Source organism: Monopterus albus, unplaced genomic scaffold, assembly GCF_001952655.1.
Source record: "Monopterus albus unplaced genomic scaffold, M_albus_1.0 scaffold20.1, whole genome shotgun sequence".
NCBI classification, from domain to species: domain Eukaryota; kingdom Metazoa; phylum Chordata; class Actinopteri; order Synbranchiformes; family Synbranchidae; genus Monopterus; species Monopterus albus.
This window is the reverse complement of record NW_018127900.1, coordinates 2,733,322-2,753,284: the sequence shown is the minus strand read 5'-3', so window position 1 is coordinate 2,753,284 and position 19,963 is coordinate 2,733,322. Positions and strand designations below refer to the sequence as shown.

At 40.8% G+C, this 19,963-nt stretch overlaps 3 protein-coding genes across 8 annotated transcripts in view; 1 reads left to right on the top strand and 2 right to left on the bottom strand.

The window, feature by feature from the left end:
- Nucleotides 1-111: 111 nt before the first annotated feature.
- On the bottom strand, nucleotides 112-7,765 carry LOC109956534 (putative aminopeptidase W07G4.4). The gene is made up of 16 exons (XM_020593724.1): nucleotides 7,462-7,765; nucleotides 5,780-5,821; nucleotides 5,410-5,500; nucleotides 4,884-5,032; nucleotides 4,680-4,788; nucleotides 3,731-3,858; nucleotides 3,548-3,647; nucleotides 3,271-3,346; nucleotides 3,096-3,181; nucleotides 2,497-2,601; nucleotides 2,235-2,310; nucleotides 2,013-2,131; nucleotides 1,550-1,633; nucleotides 1,378-1,435; nucleotides 693-874; nucleotides 112-580 (listed from the first exon to the last, which is right to left on the bottom strand). The coding sequence occupies exons 1-16, from the start codon at nucleotides 7,470-7,472 to the stop codon at nucleotides 443-445; spliced, it is 1,554 nt and encodes a 517-aa protein (XP_020449380.1). The 5' UTR covers nucleotides 7,473-7,765; the 3' UTR covers nucleotides 112-442.
- Nucleotides 7,766-8,154: 389 nt separating this feature from the next.
- fahd2a (fumarylacetoacetate hydrolase domain containing 2A) lies at nucleotides 8,155-15,349 on the top strand. 6 transcript variants are annotated; one of them, XM_020593728.1, is made up of 8 exons: nucleotides 8,155-8,222; nucleotides 8,843-9,108; nucleotides 11,192-11,408; nucleotides 12,348-12,407; nucleotides 12,480-12,642; nucleotides 13,225-13,333; nucleotides 14,909-14,996; nucleotides 15,185-15,349. In XM_020593728.1, the coding sequence occupies exons 2-8, from the start codon at nucleotides 8,843-8,845 to the stop codon at nucleotides 15,245-15,247; spliced, it is 966 nt and encodes a 321-aa protein (XP_020449384.1). In that variant the 5' UTR covers nucleotides 8,155-8,222; the 3' UTR covers nucleotides 15,248-15,349. The 6 variants fall into 6 exon arrangements, 5 of the variants coding, with proteins under 5 accessions (XP_020449384.1, XP_020449382.1, XP_020449381.1 ...); XM_020593726.1 differs by having other exon boundaries at nucleotides 8,217-8,292; XR_002274427.1 differs by lacking the exons at nucleotides 8,155-8,222; nucleotides 15,185-15,349 and adding exons at nucleotides 8,231-8,371; nucleotides 14,350-14,473 and having other exon boundaries at nucleotides 14,909-14,990.
- Nucleotides 15,350-16,931: 1,582 nt separating this feature from the next.
- gpat2 (glycerol-3-phosphate acyltransferase 2, mitochondrial) overlaps nucleotides 16,932-19,963 on the bottom strand; it is an 84,631-nt gene continuing 81,599 nt past the window's right edge. The window contains exons 22-25 of the mRNA XM_020593825.1: nucleotides 19,844-19,960; nucleotides 19,396-19,485; nucleotides 18,984-19,039; nucleotides 16,932-17,444 (exon numbers count right to left, since the gene is read on the bottom strand). Of these exons, the coding sequence (XP_020449481.1) occupies nucleotides 17,328-17,444; nucleotides 18,984-19,039; nucleotides 19,396-19,485; nucleotides 19,844-19,960 (380 nt within the window). The 3' untranslated portion in view covers nucleotides 16,932-17,327. The remainder of the gene's footprint in view (nucleotides 17,445-18,983; nucleotides 19,040-19,395; nucleotides 19,486-19,843; nucleotides 19,961-19,963) is intronic.

Genomic DNA, 19,963 nt, shown 5'->3' with positions numbered 1-19,963 from the left:
CTGATTTCGGCCATATTTGAGAGGACAATCTCTCAACTGTGGACAAACTATTCTCACCATACATGCATCACGAAATCTGTGTAAAATAAGTTATACAGAAAAAACACAATATGCTTTAATTCGTTTTATTGATCTTGATTTGACTGACACACAGCATTATCGAAAACTCAGCCATATCCCCACTTTGTTGCACACATACAGAGGCACATAAAACAAGCATGATCAATTTTTATATAACTATTTAACCTGAGTACATGTTGATTCAGGCCACTTAACAGGGTCATTTGGCCTTTAGTGCAGACAGGACATTCTTACAGAAAAGCATCTGAAGTATTACAGGATGTAAAAAATAGCAGTTTTCTCATGTTGTGGCAAAGATTTCATCACTATTTGGACAGTTACAAATTTATGTTGCAGTTAAGTGCAGACTGGGGGTGTCTGTTTAGAGATCACCAGACAGCACGTAGTTTGTTGCCATGGCAACAATGGGGGCTCCAGTGGGGACACCGGGGAAAGGACCACTGGATCCAGCGATGTCAATGTGGGAGTATGGCAGAGGAGTGTCAGAGTCCACGCCATGCTGCAGTGCAAATTCAGGAATAAAAGTAATAATACAAATTATTTGCTGCACTTATTACTTATTGTATTTTTCTTAAGTTCAGCTAAATAATACTCCAGCAATGTGTGGGCACCTTGTCAAGCCCTGAGGCCAAGATGAGGAAAGCTGCAGGGGACTGGTGTCCTCGAGGTGTAGCTGTGGACGGCAGGTTGTTGCACTGCAGAACATCCTCATACTCAGACTTGCCCTTGTGGAACTCGTAGTCCTCTCGTCTGATATTGGACACCTCGAACATGTCGCCCAGCACATCTCCAGCTGCGTGACAGAGGATAGAGTGTTACTTAGTGATGGGGGAAGTACTGAAACGCTATCAAGCATATGTGCTAAAGATGGTTGGCGGTTTATTGGATATAGTCACAATCACAACATCTGCTGGGCAACTCATGGTACTGCATTTCTAGAAAGGTAAAATCCAAGACCACGATGAAACAGGGACAAGTCTCACTGCTACACTAGTTTGTTGAACAGTGGTTATATTCTAAAAACCAATTTATCAGATCTCTGATGCAATTATTTTGGCACTTTTAAGTAAGGAATTGAAACATGCTGCTGCAATACTTCAGTTTTTAAAGCTCAATAATGTGTCGAGTACTCCACTTCAAGCAGATCATTCAAATTTGCCTCTGTAATTTTAAATTGGATTGACCATCAAAAAACAAAAGCAAGAAGTAGTAAGTGGACCTTAAATTAAGAATGTTTTGTCAAGCTGCTGCTCCCAAGATCAAAAATTAACTTTCATGGTCATAAAGTGTTCTCACCTTTCTGCCACTGAGCAGCATTCCCCCTGCGATGAGCCAGCCCATTATCCATGATTATCTACAAGAAATTTCAAACTGAACTCAGTTAAAAAGACGATTATTTTTATGCTCATGTTACAGGTACTACGGTTAAGATCATCTGCAGTATTGTCTGTGTTTCGACAGCGCTCACAGAGTAGTTGGGTCCCATGGCCCTGATGGCGTGACCAGTCAGAGTCGCGATAGTAAACAGATGAGGAGAAGTCTCGCGTACGGCCTGCGGACACAGAAAACATGATCAAGATGTTGTATTAAGAGACATGACTGCAATAATCACATCACCATTATTTCATCTAGTCCTTTTTAACATTATCATTATCTCTCCTTAGCATTTCTCCTTTTACTGTACACATGATAATTATTTTAAAAGATAATTTATCTTCATGTACAAAGGTCTGTGTTGCTTTCCCCCCCATTTAACACCCATTATCCCACATTCCTATAGTTTATATCTCCTAGAAAAATAAATCCGTAAGTACCTCATTTATCATGGATGTTTAGCTCTTGTGGCCGCTGCACTGTATATTTTTGGTACTGCTGGAAAGATTTGTGTTTATTCATTTAAAGGCATAATAAGACAGGCAGGGCGTTCTGACCTTCTCCTTCATCTCACAGAGCAGGTCGACCATCACCATACGTCCCTCTGCATCAGTGTTTCCCACTCTCACTCTGCGACCCGCACGGGAAACCACCAGCTCATCGGCCACATAGCAGTCTGAGAAAACACACACGTGAGAGAGGGAGCTATAGCACAGATCTCAGTGAGAGAAGTAAAACCAGGAACATAAAAATAACAAAAGAAAGTGGATTAAACTGACCTGAACCAACACTGTTCCTCACCATGGCCATTGAGCCCAAAACCTTTATATGTGTTGGCTTCAGCTTGGCTAAGACCTACACAACAAGAGAGACATTAGATAAGTGGCAGAGTTGTACACTAGTCACTAAAGCTCAAGTCTCCTCAAATGAGTTGTAGTATCTAATGTTTTTTGCTCATCATGACTTAGCAACATCCAGAGACACAAGCCCAAACCAAGTGTTTCTTTATCTGCCCAGTAAAATCTCCCTGACGTCATTCACCTGGAAGAAGCCAGCGACGGCAGCAGCTCCACTCTTGTCCCTGTGCATCCCAGCCATGATTCCTCCAGCCTTGATGTCAGCTCCGCCAGTGTCGTAGGTGACGCCCTGGAAGCACCACATGGGAACCGACCCCGACTTATTAACTAGTCAGTCATAAACAGATACAATGCACACTAACTGTTTTTTTCTAACCCGTTTTTCTTCCTTAAAATGTCTGATTAGTTTAAAATAAGGGCTGCAACCAACTAATAATCTGTGTTATGTTTATGATTCATTGTTTTATCCATAGAATGTTGGAAAATAGTGAAAGACACTAAACAATTCCACACATTCTAAATCAACTTCTTCCAATGTCTCATTGTCAAAAGCCCAAAGATATTTAATTGACTGTCATGTATTACAAAGAACAATCTTCACATTTATGAAGCTGGAGCCAGTAAATGTTTGTCACTTTGCTTAAGAAATTACTAAAACTATTTTTAAAATAGCTGCTGATTAATTTTCTATCAATCAACCAGTAGCTGCAGATTTATTTAAAAGTTCTGTATTTGCATCTTTTCATCCAGGGCATTATGAGAACTGTATCAGTCCCCTCTCACCTTTCCCACCAACATGAGCGTCTTCTGGATCGGTCCCTCCCCACAGTACTGCAGTTTGATAACTCTGGCCTGGTGACGAGGCACACCTGCATGAGGAGCAAGCTATGAATCATCTTTCAGAAATCCACTTTTAACAGCTTAAAAAACAAACAAACAAACAAATATGTTCTCCTACCATTGGCACAGCGGTTGACTGCAGCCAGACAGGGATACTCTTTCTCCAGGATCTTCAGGTCGCTCACCACTTCAACCTGAAGAAATGCAGACATTTTCTTATGTTTTAAGTCAGAAAAAACACTTGACGTGTCACTAGAGAACCAGAGACTGGAACCGTTTCTATGCATTTTCCTGATTCTTAGGAGGAATAGCAGATAATTTGACTATTTTCCAAAGAATAAAAAAATTCAGGATCATGTGAAAGCCTTGACATGTGAGATAATATTTCTTACTACCTGCACAGGGCTGTTTTCAAAGAGTGCTTGGACATAATCAGCCACACGAGGAGCAGCCATACGCTCGGGGTCGGAGCCACTGATATCACGGCAGGCCACTCTGAGAAGGGGAAACGGGAGCAACTGAGCAAGTGAATGACACAGTGTGGCAAAAGTCTCTGCAGGGATGAGATGAAGCCTCACCTCCCGCTCTCCAGAGCATCAGCTAGCTCCATCAGTTTCTTGCCCTGAGCCTCCTGTGCTGCCCACAGCCCCAGAACACACACCTTGTAGCCAGTGGGTTTCATTTTTGCTTCCCTTATTTCAAGGGGCTTTGGGGAGACGAGAGAATATAAAAGTTAAAAAGACTTCTACATTATGAAATGGCCTTGTTTGTATCTAATTAAATGCAGGTTGTGTTTTGTTTTAGTTGAGCTGGACAACAGCTCACACCTGGCATTACAATACATCTGGAGAGACCAGTTGAAATCCGATTTAACTTCTGTGGAAACTGTACTTGCAGCTAAACAACAACAACAATAAAAACAATGCAAATGTTTTGCGCTGCAACTTTTTTCAAATATTTTTGTTGTAGAAATCTGCTCCAAAACTTGTCTGAATGTGGAGAGGTGCTGTCGAAGCCTCCTGTGACCCAGACTTATTGAACAGCACCGACTTCTCGAACCAATCAGAGATTTTCAAGTATTTCTGCTTGATCAGTAAGTTCTGTTGCATTTATTGTAATTTCATAACAACCAATATCTGAATAGGTGGGCAGAGCATATCGGGTCACAGTCGGGTCAAAACACCTCAGGATGTGGTGTCTCTCTGTCATGACACTCTGCTGCCTACGGGCCTTCTCTTGTTATTCCTGTGTTTCTACACTATGTGTTCACAGTACTGGCTGTTAATTAGCCCTGCGCTACAATCATGAATTGACCTCTACTCACTAAAAGACACAACAACATGGCCCTAGGTTTATGATCATTTTATTAGCTAATCTATTACTACACTACTCTACTAACATAAAGTTGGCTCCCTTTAAAAACTGTCCACTTGTTGTCAGATCATCCAGACAAGACATGTTAAATACCAAGTGTAAGCAGAGCCTTTATGTCAGACCTGGCCGAGAAGGAGCTTAGCTTTTTCTCACCATGTAGAGAGCGTGAAGGGCTCCGAGTGCAGCCACCAAGGTGCTGTTCTTATACTCCTTATGTGGAGGGCAGACAAGCAGGGGGCGCTGCATGCCAGCTTTCAAGGCCCTGAAAGGAGAGACAGATGAGCAGGATGGCAAAGAACGGCGGGAGGTAAACCAACAATGTGAGACACCAGGGAAAATCAGCTACCATCAACTGACCGTTTGATGCCGTTGACTGCTGCATCACTGAAGCGTCTGACATCATCGTAGTCACGGTTTACAGGGCCGGTGGAGGCAAACACCAGGCGGTTACCAGGGAGACCAGGGACTTTGAGGAGCACCACCTCCTCCCCCAGACCGCTGTCCACCTGGAGGTTAAGTACCACCATACAGGAAAGCAGCATTAGAAACAGTGTCACCACAGAACATGACGTATCACCTCTTCCTCTGAGATTTAGAAGCAAAACAGAGAGTATAAAAACTTCATAATCTTGTCTTCATTTTGGTTTACAGTAGTAGAAGACTGATGCTGTCTGATCCTTTAATGTAATCATCCCCATCCTTTATGGCTCATGTCCTACAAGAAAATATGTTGCCTTATTCGTGATAACACCATTACTGACAGTAGTCTGTGTTTGATAGCTAAGTGTATTTCAGTTTATTATGAAATTTGGGAGGGAAAATCAATCTTTTTTTTAGGTTTGTGAAGCTCACCGCCCACAGAAAGGCAAGAACAGACACTTACGGAGCTGTAGTCCTGCAGAGGAGCTTTCAGGCACTGGAGCTCATCGGGCAGGGTGTCATGGCTCTGGGTCACCAAGATGATGCCATCAAAGCTACAAAGACAACAATACCATCATTGACCACCACCGTTTGTTAAGATGCACAAACACCCTGGCAGCTAAAGAGCAAATGTGGCATTTGTAAGAGCAGGATCAGATTTGAGTGTGAGGGAGGATTGAATTGCAGAATTGTGAGTGTGATTTGAGCAGGCAGCAGAGATTCTCATACTGATCAAGGCTGCTCATGCCGTTTCCCGAATAACATTCAAAATTTTGTTTGTGCACTCTCAGATATTTTGGTGGTAATATACTGTACTTTCATGCAATACTCACTTCTGGTTCTTGACATCAGTGGTCCATTCAACAGGCTGCACACTGGACAAAGAAACACAAATAGAAAACACAAAGTTAACTCCTCTTGTATGTACAGTGTCAGCACCGTCTGATATGGATAATCTAACATATCTCAAACTGAATGATGCAACTAGACTTACTCTCAGGTTTCATAATGCAGGTTAAAGATAACAGAGTGGGACCTTTGTTACAGTGCAACAGAATGAGACAAGTTCACTTCTTGTCTCACTGCAGTAAAAATCAAGACTTGGTACCTTTGCACTTAACAGCAGTCACTTTAGTTTGAAGTAAGTGATGATGCAACAGTTTGATTTTTGTGAAAAGCAAATACAAAGCTCATAGCAAACAGACTTTAGAATAATACTTTCACCACATGCTAATGCACTGTTACATTAACTTAAAAAATGTTAAACAGTAATTGTGTCATGTGAAAACTCTGGACACTATTAAGTCAGTATTTGGTATTTGGCTTTAGCAGACAGCATGGCTTGCAAACGCTTTTTGTACGCACGTTTAAGATCAACCCACAGGTTGATGTTTGAGTCGGGGGGCTGTGAGGGCTGCTTCAAAGGCTTCAGCATGGTGCCGTGCCACCAGGGAGGTTTTTGACTACTTCTATAATCTATGATATGGGTTTCCCCTGAGGCTTCCACCCCTTGGACAACATGTTAGATGAGTTTGAGTTCCTCAAAGAACTCCAACACAGCAGGACTCAGCCTGGGATTTGTGAGTATCCCCACACCCGCCTGGAGCCCCTCACCCTGGGCAACTCTAGAAAAGGATAGAGTCCAATCCCTCTTCAGGAGTTTTGTTCCAGAGACAGATTTTTTTGTGTGGAGAGAAGCCCAACTATATCTAGTTGGTATCTGGTGTCACCAGAGAGGTGACATTCCACGTTTCTAGAGCTAGTCTACGCTGCCAGGGATCAACACACCCAGATATCCGACATAACATCGTACTGTTGGACTAAACCAGTCCTGGGTGTCCTTTTATGAAGAATGCTCAAAGACAAATCTGTCCTTTGAGATATTTATTACAATCAATATTTAAGTATAGTGCATAGCTGCTGCAGGAAGCCGGAACCCCGTTTCCTCTGCATAGAGAATTTATAATACAGTTAGGATGGTAGATCTGACGTCATCCGTCTGATTCCTTTCCCTGCAGGTGGTGGGTCTACAGGGCAATTCACTACTTTTTACTGCAAAAAAAATCAACAGAATATTATTTGCCCAGAGGTGCCCAAACATTTTCTGTTAGACTTTGTAACCGTTTTCTTACACTTGTCAAACACTTCTGGCATCACATGACACTTAAATACAAGTACAGCTATACTGAAAGTGAAATCAAAACAAAGATTTGGCCCCTTTCTTGGAAAACCAATCTACCTCTATTGCAACATGGAAAGGATCAGATTTTCCTACTTTAAAGATGTGAACGAAACAGCTACTGATTTGGACAACTAACCCAGATTAATTACACGATTACACCAGCTGAACTAAACGCCACGTTATACATCAGTGGGGAAAACTATTAAAGAACAACAGCAAACCCCTCTCTAGGTCTGCTCGACTGTTATTTCGCACAAAGCCACATGTTTAAAACTGCTTAACCAAAATTAAACCGGTCGGTTACATAATAACACAAGCAGTTGTTCATCTCACCAGGTATCCATTGTCGTCGTCGTCCTCCTTCTGCTGTCTGCACGATGAAAGAGCCGTCCGACCACAGATGACACCCCGGATCTCCTCCCCCCCTTCGTTGTTCACGTGAGACATTAAGTTGTACTGTGCTGCCTTCACGGGCTTCTCGTAGCTCGTAGTTACGACTATTCTAGACGTAAAACGCACCTTTCCCCTAGTTTAGTTTCGTCTTTGGTCCTAAACAACGCCACCAAATGAACACTAGTGGAAAATAAATACTCGCGTACGGAAAGTAATTACAATTCTACGGCATTACGCTTTAAAATCCAAGACTTGTATTTGTAATATGGTATTTTTACTTTGTTGTGTTGCTTTTAAGAACTACTTCCACCACTGCAAGTGAAACATTGTGTTATACTTAGTTTCAGTTAACACAAATAAAGTCTAGAATCAAAATTCTAATCAAAAATCTAATCTTCTAATCTTAAGTATCGATTTAAGTTAAAGAAGTGGCAAAGTTCCCATTGCACTTAGGGCGGGTTTGTGGAGAAACCGGGAATTGTAGTTTTTGAACCGGATTCAAAGAATTTAAAAGCAGCATTATGAATAATATCTATACGATATATTAGTTATCCATATACATGGTTTAATAAAAAAACATGAGTACTTTTTGCCGTTATTGCGGGTTGAAGCATTTATCTCGCTTTTTACATGGCTGACCTCACGGACTACAACCACAAACCGGAAGTATTTAAAACTGTTTTCTATGGAGAAAGAGAGAAGTAAGTATTAACAAGAAAATGTGCAAAGGGCAAGAAAGAAGCAGCAGTTCCCCTCGTTACACATTAGTAGGTTAGAGTGTGATACTGATTTTCCATTTGACTAAACAGATATTTCTGCAAAACTCAGTTTCACACAGTTAGAGCTACAGGTAAGATGTCACCAACGACGTGAAGCCTAGTTCATGCTTTTCTTATCGCGATTAGGAATTGTAAGTTGTGTGTCAGACTTACTGACACACAACTTAGCCTGTTTTGTAACTGGCCTGTTTTGACAGCATTTTCTCAACGAGCTAGTTTAGGTACAGTTCACATGCAGGTTTTGTTTTCAGGTTGAGTTTAAGAGTTTTCCTTCAAACAGTTTAAGTGAGAAATACCGACGGATTTCCTAAATGAACCTGGGGATTATATCAAGTTTGGTATCTAACAAACTAGGAAATAACACATAAATGTTTTGATATGTAGGTGCTGCAAGTGCAATCTGACTTTGTCTTGACATGTTAAGTACCAGGTGTGACTTATTGGCAATTAAAAAAACAAATAATAATAATAATAATAATGGGGTGAGGGCGAGATAATCACCTATGATCTGGTTTCCTTCCTCATCACCTTTTCTTCGACAGATGAGACTTCCTCTTCGAGCATTTCACACCTTCAGGAGTTTATTCTCTCAAAAACAAACAACAAATCCACAGAGGCGAGGCCTGGGGGGTGCAGCGATGCGTCTGGTGCAGTTTTGTCGCCATGGTGACAGAGGTGGGATCAGAGTGGGAGTGGAACTAGGCGAGGGGCTCGGTGTGGTGGATCTGAAGGCGTTTGACCCCACCATGCCCTCGACAGTGAGAGAACTGCTGGAGATGGGAGACCAGGGTCTGGAGCGTGCACAGAGGTGTCAAACACACCCGATTACATTCATATTTTATATGTATTTCATTTAGTTTAAGTGGTGAGATTCTCAGTCTCATTGTCAAGACAGATGTGGACAAGATAGGAGCATCAATGAAGTAATTCAGAACACAGTCACAATAAAATAGTAGTGATTCAATAAATAAGAAAGACACAGGTATAGTGAAAAACATGTACACTTTTCAGTCAGTTCTAGTTTTCTAGTGGCTTTAAATTCACCCACCATTATTTGTTTCTTGTAGCTCATTCCAGGCAGCATTAGTAGCACAGCTCAAAGCATTCATTCCAAATTCACTCCCAGTTTTTGGGACAGAGTATAAGAAAGAATTCTGGGATCTAAAATCATATTTCAAGACACAAACAGGAAAGAATTCTGGGATCTAAAATCATATATCAAGACACAAATGGGGAAAACAGACACAGATAGGGTGGCAACAACTTTAAAATGGCCATACAAACCACAGCCAGTGAGTTATCCAGCCATTGAACCAAGTCTAATAGACCTTACAGTGATGAGCTTTAACCTGGCACCTGCTGTGTCAGCAGGTTTTAGACAGTCAGCAGAGGTTTGCATGTACACAAGTAATCTATCAGTGGTAGGAATGTTCTTGCATGAAAATAAGATGTTTATTGCTAAAGTAAAATCCCAGTTTCACTCTAAATCAGACTGACCAGACTGTCAACATGAGCTTTAAATGAAAGGGAATCATCTTCAGCTTAAATGTTAAAAGCTGCTAATGCCTTAAGACTTTAGTTCCATTAGACTTACCTTTTATAAACAGAATAAGTTTCATTTTATTAGAATTTAGTGTCACCTTAAGCTCCCAGACTGTAGATAGTTAAATGCTTCTTGGTTTGAGATACGTTTTGCATTGACAGATGATGAGAAAAGACCCTTCCTGTGAAGGACTGAGTTGTTAGGCAAGAAGAGCCATAGGTTTAAGAAAAAAAAAAAGGGTTTAATTAACTCAAAAGGAAAAAAGATGTAGACAAGAAAGTTCTGGGTTCATAAAAGAGGTCAGCCAAACAGACACAGGTATTACTGACTAAACTAAATAGGCTGACTGACCAAACTAAACTGACCTATGAAACCAAACACAGAGGGCAACACACAGTACACCCATGTGCAATATTGCATAAATGTTATATGATTAAAAAGGGTTTTATCATTACTGAGATTCAAATCTTTTATTGTTTCAAAACTTCGTATGTCCACTTTTATTTTTTGATGATAGCCCTAATCGTCCTCGGCATGGAGGACACCAGTGTGGCACAGATTTTTGGAGATGTTCCGCTGTTTCAGCTGCTCTTTGCTGGAGGTGTTGTGTTTTATTGGATTCAAGTCAGGTGATGTACTTGGCCAGGTCATAGTTTTCACTTTTTTTCTTCTTCTTCAGCAGCTCTTGCCTGATTTTGGCAGTGTGCTTTGGCTCACTGTCATGCTACAATATTCCTCTTCTGGAGACTGGGAGTCATTTTGTCAGCCAGTATTTTGCTATATCTACAGGCTTTTCTTTGCAAAAATCCAAGTGTTGAATGAATGACTGATGGTGACAGATGGATATCGGTAAATTCCATTTGAATAGACTGGGCCAGAATTCTATGGGAAGGAGAAAATGATTGTGAATAGATGGCCTTTAACCACAGAGTCAGGGAGGCTAACAGCTTTGTCTGCTGGGAGTTGAAGTCGTTGAGGTCTGTGTCCCACAGCAAGCTGCTTCCCTTGAGAGTGCTGCGTGTTGCCCCGGGTAACGGTCTGGCATTGCTCCAGTGAAATGGGAAAACACATCCCAACAGCACCTAAAACCAAATGAATCAAGACAAGAGCCATGTCTGGACCCTGGGTAGGTGGTCACCTCTACCCCTGGGCCTGACATGGTTCTTATGCTACTGAAAAGTATGTTAGTATATTTTTGTGAATGTGTTATGGAATAGGATCATGGTGACTAACTTTATTCAGATACCCACATTAATTCAATCCACAGCTGTCCCAATGTTACTTTCAGTTAACCTCAGCCCAAATCATCATGTTCTTTTTAACTCATCTTTGCCTACTTCCTCCTCAGAGCCATGACATGTGGTCAATCTGTGGTGGAGCATTCAGACATCTGGCTGCTGTCTCCTGTGTTGGCCCCGGAGAAGGTCGTGTGCGTGGGTATAAACTACCGCGATCACTGTTTGGAGCAGAACGTCCCGATCCCCAATGAACCGGTCATCTTCAACAAGTTCCCCAGCGCCATCACAGGGCCGTACGACGACATTACTCTGCCCTCAGAGAGTCAAGTGAGAGCAAGCTAGCAAACATTGCCTCTTAGATAAATGCAGAAGTTATACTGTGCTTTACAGGAAGGAAAAGCGAAAGAGTGAGATAAAATAAACAGTGAATACAATATATACTTAAAAACAAGGAGAAATGTGCTTATATTGTAGTGTATATAAATAATTGTGCTTAATAGTGTCTGAGCAAATGAAAAGACTGTTTTGTTATAGTTGTAGAAAATTTTGAGAAACTTGGCCCAAGAAAATAAAATACCTAATAGAAGATTTTAGTGCTATAAACAAGGGGGATTTATTGTTGTTTTTTTCTCTATAATAATAATAATCATAATAAAAAAATTAATAATAATAGTAAGGTCTAGACTATACTTTCTAAAGTGTGCTGAGACAACTTTTGTTGTGATTTGGTGCTATACAAATAAAACTGAATTGAGTTTTATTAAATTGCAAACCTTATACAAAAGAGGAGTCCTTGTAGCGTTTTGTCTTGAAATAAGAGTAAAGGCAAGTTTAGTCAAGATTATCCCTGAAGTTATGTGCACCAAAATAAAACCCTTTTTATGGCCAGGATATAATGTGCACACACTTTTTATAGTACACTGTTTTGTAGTTAATGGACTCAGAATCAACCTATCCTACTGTTTAACAGGAGATGATACAATATACATGGTGCTGGATGTCAGTTAAACAGCAACAATACATTTAACATCATCCCCCCCTTAAGAACATTATGATGACGTCTCCATTTCCTTTGTGTATTACAGTGTGGGGCAATAATGTCTCACAAATTAAGCATTTTGAAAAATACAGTTGTATTTATCATTTTGTGAACTCAGCACACACACACTAAAGCCTGTGGAGAATTAGTGTGGTTGGAATTGGGACACAGCTCTGGTGCTTTTTGATGCTGCATTTCCTTTGTATTCATCTGTTGTGTGGGTGAAGGAGGTGGACTGGGAGGTGGAGCTGGCCTTTGTGATTGGACGAAGAGGAAAACATATCAAGGTGAGCATCACATCTCCTTTGGTCACTCTGACACTGAGGATGCATCTGTTCAGACTATTTTTACTTGTTTAGGAGGAAGACGCCCTTTCCTACGTGGCCGGATTCACTGTGGCCAATGACTTCAGTGCGCGTGACTGGCAGATGAAGCGCAATGGGAATCAGTGGCTGCTGGGAAAAACGTTTGACAGCTTCTGTCCTCTTGGCCCTGCCTTAGTAACTACCGATGCTGTGCAAGGTGAGAGGGAATGAGAAAACGGCGAGGAGGGTGAGACAGAAAGGGGGAATTAAAGACGGTCTGGTGAATCGTGTAATTATCTGTGATTTGTACGTCTGCAGCATCACTGAGTTAACAAGCTGAAATCCTGTGAAAAGTGTGGTTTCTTTAACTGACTTGGTCAACTTGGCTGCTACTTTTAAGTTGTTAATGCGGATTTACCAGTCTGCTTGTTGGCACATATATTTATCATTTTCTTCTTTGTAATAATAATCTTCTTATTATTTGCACTACTGTCACTGTTTTTACATGGCTTTCAGTTTCATCATAGTCTATTAAGTTGTACCATTTAGTTTATCCTATTACTTGAATTCAGTTTTCATATTCTGTTTATTCTACTTTTTATTCTATTTTAGTTTGCATGTTCAACATTAGGTGAGAGAAATAGTACCGGTATTTTGATTTTTCTGTATGTCCTGCACATATAGGGAATTGACTATAAAAAATCTTTGATCTTGTTTGGATTGTATTAGCAGTACTAAGTCTAAGTCGCAAGCAAAAAGAATATCAGCTGTCCTGCTTTTTGTATCTTTCTCCCTCCAGATCCTCACAACTTGGGCATTCGTTGCTTGGTTAATGGAGAGACAGTTCAGAGCAGCAACACTGATCAGATGATCTTCAAGACGGCAACGCTGGTCGCCTGGGTCTCAAAGTAGGTCTACACACTGCTCACGATGATGCCATCTGTACATGAGACTTTGTGTGTTTTAAGTACTGATTTATATAATACAAACTTTTTTCCTGCTTCAGTAACTTGAGCTGAGAGTGCAGCATTTCCATTTAAGAAATTATGCAAATCATGTCAGAAAGTAATGTACAAAAGCAGCACTGTGTGAGCAAATGGCCTCCATTCGTATCCGACTCCAAGCTGACATTACATGCTTCAGCTAAGACCTATTCACCATGGCTGGCACACTTTTTGCCCTAAAGCTCCAGGACCAACTGGAGCGTTCTCTCATCTGATTTGAGAAAGGCCTCTCTTGCCCTCGTTTGACTTATCAGTGACAATGCCTGTGTTGCTCTGTAATAATGGCAGCCTATGGCACCTTTCACAGGATCTGTATACATCAGTCAGCCACAATATTAGTCACCTGCTTAATATTGTGTGCAGCCAAAACAGCTGACCCATCAATGCATGAATAGTAAATGGACTTTTATATGCAGTTTGCATACTTAAGAGTGCTTTTACACTATTTTGCCCATTGAACCATTCACACACACACACACACACACTGATGGGTCAGTCACCGGGAGCAACTTGGGGTTCAGTGTCTTGTGCAAGGGCACTTTGTGACAAGTGGACTGGAGAAGCCAGGAATCGAGCCGCCAACCCTCCGGTTAGATGACGCGCTCTACCTGCCAAACCATGAACTCCACTAGACCTCTAAAGGTGTCCTCTGGTATCTGACTCAAAGACATTAGGAGCAAAACTTTCAAGTACTGTAGGTTGCAAAGTGAGGTCTCCATGGATCAGACATGTTTTTCCAGTGCATCCCACAGATGCTTGATTGGCTTGAGATCTGGGGAATGTAGAGGCCAAGGCAACACTTTGAACCCTTGGTCATGTTACTCATACTGTTCCTGAACAGTTTTTGCACTGTGAACGAGGCCACCGCCATTAGGGAATACCATTGCCATGAATGGGTGTACTTGGTCTGCATCATCTAGGTAGGTGGTACGTGTCAAAGTAACATCCTCATGAATGGCGGGGCCCAAGGTTTCCCAGCAGAACATTGCCCAGGGCATCACACTGTCTCCACCAGCCTGCATCCTGGTGACTTCTCTTCCTCAGGTAAATGACGCACACGTAGCCGGCTGTCCATGGGATGTAAAAGGAAACATGATTTATGAGACCAGGCCACCTTCTTTCATTGCTCCATAGTCCAGTTTTGATTCTCACATGCACACTGTAGGCACTTTAGTCAGTGGACAGGGGTCAGCATGGGGACTGCGCCCACACAGTGAGCTGCGATGCACTTTGTGCTTTGACACCCGTCTGTCATAGCCAGCAGTATGTTTTTCAGCAATTTGTGGATTAACACTATAAGGTGCATATTCTGCTGCCAGAAGAGAGGCATGGTCATTTAGATGCTCCTCACCTGCACAAAAAAATCAGACCGCAATTACAAATGGCCGAAATGGATTTTCTGCGTAGGGTGTCTCCACTCAGCAATGTGCTCTTTGCTGCTGCTCATGTTTTCATTCCGTTGTCTTTCTCCTCTGTCAGGTTTGTGACTTTAACTCCAGGAGACGTGTTCTTGACTGGCACTCCTCCAGGTGTGGGTGTGTTCAGAACGCCACCCGTCTTCCTCAAGGTGACTTCATGCACAAAGCCGATTTAAAAAATCACAACTTCCTTCACTTTTAATTTATTCAAAAGAACCTTATAGTTGTACATCACATGGTACACAGTTAGTGTTTACTCCCTAACACACTATTTTAGTACAATTCAAAAAGGAGTAAAGCTGTGTTTTAATGAAGTGTTTAACTGTTTTTATTTCAGAAAGGCGATGTGGTGGAGTGCCAGATAGACCAGTTAGGCTCTATAATCAACAGAGTGGTATAAACCTGGAGACAAACGGCTGAAAACACCAACAATCCATTAAGGAATATCAGCTCTTAAATTAACTGCACTGCTCATCTGTTGCTTCACACTTTCTATTTCCAAAAAGCTAATAGAATGGGAGAATACCAGCGGGAAGTGGGGGAAAAAAAGATGTACAACTGTTTTATTCACGTTACTACAGTAATTGTGAGGAAGAAAAATGTGGTATTTCTACAAAATGAAACCATATAATTACATGACTCAACATGGCGTTTGCTGCTTGTCGTTGGTTATTCAGTCACAGTCATCACCAGCTGTAAAAATACCCTCTTATCAGCAGCCACCCCCCACTCATGCTATAGAGCGCAAACTGAACCCCCTGGTTTTTTAATATGTAAAACAAAGTATTTTTAAATATATTATTCAGAATGATTCTTTTTAAAACTTTCTCATAAAAAAGCAGATTGGTGAAGGGGAGAATTTAATTAAATTAAAAATATGCTGTATTCACAATTTGTCATTGCATTGCCTGGGAGAAAAATTGTAATTATTTTGATCTGGGCTTGTAGTACTGTACCTGCTTCCTCTGAAGGGAAAAAAGAAAATCAGTGAAGTGGATATTTTTCATTGAAAAAGAAAGCCACGGAGAAATTGCAGGGTTAAATGGACTCTGTTTGTAGCAGTGTGTTGTAGCTGGTAATTATGTTTGGCCAGTGAGCCACATATGTGTGGCTCAGAGTGTGATTAGATTCAAAATTTGGCATCATATTACATTCACTTGGTAAATTATTCTGTACAAATCAGCTTGCACTTTTCCATAAACCAGATTGGGAGTAATTTTGGGTTCAATATCTTGCTCAGTGTTCTGGCATATTAAATGCACTTAAACACACCAGTTCATCAGGTACAGCTAAATAAAACTAATCAAGTCTAACACGATCTTTCAGATTTTATCTTTGTGACTCAGTTCAGTTTGTTGAACCTGTTTTAAAGAAGTGTTGATCCAACTGTATGGCCATTTTGAAAGCTGTACTGTAGTTTGTGCTGCATTACATAGAGCTGTTTGTTATTTAGCACAGCCTCACTGCTGAGCAGCTGACAAAATATTAGAAGCATGTCACAGTATAATATAATGAGGTACAGCAGCACCACAAAGACTGAACACACTTCACGAGGGCAGGATTTATTGTAGACGCCTGTATTAAATCGCATTAGTTGCAGCTAGGTGTATCTAATAAACTGAAAACGGGGAATTTATGAGTGCAATACTGCAAGTTGTAAGACGCACAACTTTAGTAAACTGCATTTAGTATCCAAGAAAGCAACATTCAATAGTACTTTCAGTTCAACATTAGGTGGCAGTAAAGGTTCACAGTCATTTAGACCGGATCACTTGCAGGTCTGGTTCTTCTTGGTATAGGAGGGAAAACAGATGCCGAGTCTTGGCTGTACAGTCAGCGGTAAACTCTAAAACATAATGCCTGCCAGAAAAAGCCCTTTGTCTTGTTCAAAGCGAGGCATCGATTTTGTCTATGGGTCTCACTATCAAAAGATCTACGTCAAACAGGCTCTCGTCAGGTCTGAGTCATCACAGGATGACATACACAGGTAGAGCAACTCAATGATTTGGAGGAAATTATATTTGTAGGAAATTCTACTGTAAAAGATTTGTTTTTTTACACGAATCATACTCTGTGCATGTGATGAAATACGAACATTTATTGTCAATATGAACATTTACTTAGAAAAAAGTTGAACTAAAACATTTTAACATGCAGTAAATTAAACTTCCACAGCCTTCATTACAACAGACATGGCTGAAACATGAACAGCAGCATCTTCCAGTGAGTCCTCACAACTGATTAGAGACTTCATAATCCTCATCTCCTGCAGCTTTATGCTAATGCTATTACCAAAGACAAACTTAAATTTCTCATCACTGAAAAATCAAGACATAATTAACCTAAATGCACCAACGTCCCGACTCAGCATGCATCTTTTTGTACACAATTTCTCTGAAACGAAGAGGATGAGGTCACATTTGACAACAACAAAAAAGAACTATGTCAAGGCACTGAGTCATGCTGCTCCGTTAAACACATTAATTGTAGATGTACTGCGAGATGAAGCAGTGGAGTTTCTGCCTGTTTTCTGACAACTGGAACAAAAGACTGACTCCCAGGAAGACGCCTTCCTTCTGGTGCTGCTCTGAAAGGACCTACATTGAAAATAAACAGCACTGTCAGGACACCCGCAGCTACGACAATTTTAATCCAGTAACTTTTATTTGGATGCTGTGAGGGCTTGGTTTGCCTTATCTTTAGCGCTGTGCTTTGTGCACAAGGCAAAATAAGTAATGAGATTAAAAAAAAAACACCCTTCAAAACATGAACACAAGAAAAACAAAGGATGTTACATAAATAACACAACCACCTTATTAAGGCACCAAGGTCTGAAATAATGAGGCGAAATGGAAGAACCAAACTTCAGACTGTTCTGTCCTTTCTTTTGTTTCGTTGTTGTATAATCATTAGAAGATATTCATAATTAGAGCATATTCCCCTTTAATTTAAACAGATCTTTAAAACCAAGCCATCTTGACATTAAGGAGTGGAATTAGCTGTCAAATCCTAAAGACAAGCAAGACAGTGACCATGTCTGACTGATAACCTGGAAAAGAAAGTTAATAATTGCCTCTTGAGATCTTTGCAGATATATAGGTCAATGATGCTCTATTTTTAAAAGGCAGCGATTCCCAACCGACAGACTGATAGGCGCAGATACCGTCTACTTTACTAAGCTGAAAGGCTGAGTGGTGATCTGCCAGACCAGAAACACTGATTTAAATATTGATGCATAAAGTCTGCATGAAAGTTATGAGTGGGCTGCTTTCTTCTCATTTTTCTGACCGCAAACAGGTGTTTTTCTGTCCAGCTCTTCTCAGCTTTTAAGTTTGGTTAGGTTGCCCTTTTCCTTCTCATTATTCCTTGCTGTTGTTTGCAGAGTCACTGCAGATAAGAAGAGCTTATATTCCTATCTGCAAGACAAAACAACTTTCACAGACTTGAAAGTTGCCATAGCTTGATAAGCCATCACAAGAAATATAAAGCCTTTATCTGGTCTCATCGAAGTTTCTGTTTAAGCCCCAGTTCACTGTGCCAAATAGTGTTTTCATATCAGTTCACCTCATAACAGGAAGAAAAATGAGGCATAATCAAAAATAAGTTAACTCTACCAATATACCAAGTACCATTTCTTTCAGTACAATTACTCATACTTCAGTGTCAAAATACTAAAAACTGTGAAGTAAAAAGTAGAATATTTGCCTCAGAAATTTTGTGCACTTGGGAGTGTCAAGTACATGCACATCAAAATTATACACAACCACTGATCCCAGCTGAGCCACAGTTAAGAGACTTTAACCTGCCTGGACTACCAATTTTAAATCACTGGTGACCCAGGTAATTCTCTTTGTAGACGACATTCCTGCCTTAAACATAACTGAGTATGGCTGGTTAAAGTTTCTTTCTTGTTGCATCAAAATCTGGTTGGCTTTCTGTTGGAACTGAAAAACGCTGCCAATGATTGTTGATTGTTAGTAATTTGGGTTGTCTTCAGGCTCATCTGGGAACAGATGAGAATGTTAGAACTGAGGTTTTTGGGAGTTGGGTTGTGCCTAAACTTTCTGAATCAGGCTTTAATCCTCTGCAGATAGATTTAGAGACATACACACACCCACACAGAGGTTGTCACTCACCCCCAGGTCTATTAGTGTTCTAACTGCAGTGTGTACAGCCTCCTCTGAGCAGCTCTCTGTGAGATATGGCACATAGGCACGCATGAATCATAAGAAAAGACAGATATCCAATATAGAAAAACCAGGTCGGGATAACAGAAAAAACCGTTGCCAGTGGGAGCGATGGAATTTTTCTACTGCATATTAAACAAGGATGTCATCTGGGTGGGTTCTTATTGTCATGTTTTTAAGAAGAGAAGAATAAGAGCATGTGATGTGAGTTGGGGGAACGCTCCATATTTGTTCTCGAATCTGTGCCGACTTGTTACGACACATAATGAATCAGTGGGAAAAGTCAAACTTTTAAAGTTGACACAAATAAATAGAAGATCTTTGTTTGTGTGCAGGTGGCAGTGTGTTAGGGTGAGCTCACCATAGTGCTGTTTCTTCTTTCTTGCTGTGTCACACAGATGGGCATGCATCTGAGTTACAAAGTCTACATCTGCAGCAGGAAAACATGAAACTGAAAGCAGTAGTTCCACGAAAGGTTATTATGAGGAGTCTTCATGGTTCATTAAAATGTCATTCTTTATATTTATCATTGGTAGGTGGTTTAGCAGGTCACTGCAAATGAATTCGGGTGAAACAAATATAGGAGACGAAGAACAGGATTCATTTTGCTTTAATGTGGCATGAATGCATGTGCTATTCTAGCACTTTGCTTTAAAAAAAAAAGCATACTTTTTTAAACTATCAAATAAAATGTTAATTTCCAAGCAACCTTTCAAATAAAAACCTTGCCAAGTTTCCACAAAAAACAAGCTTTAACCAATTAAATGAGTTAACACCAGTAAAAGATGAACACTATCCCTTAAACATACCTGGCAGCGGTGTGTTTATGAGGTCCAGGCCCTTGACAGTCCAGCACAGAGTCCTCAGGTGTCCAGCTAGCATACTGCAGAAGAAAAACAGCATCTCTGGACACTGTCTTGGCTGGGCTT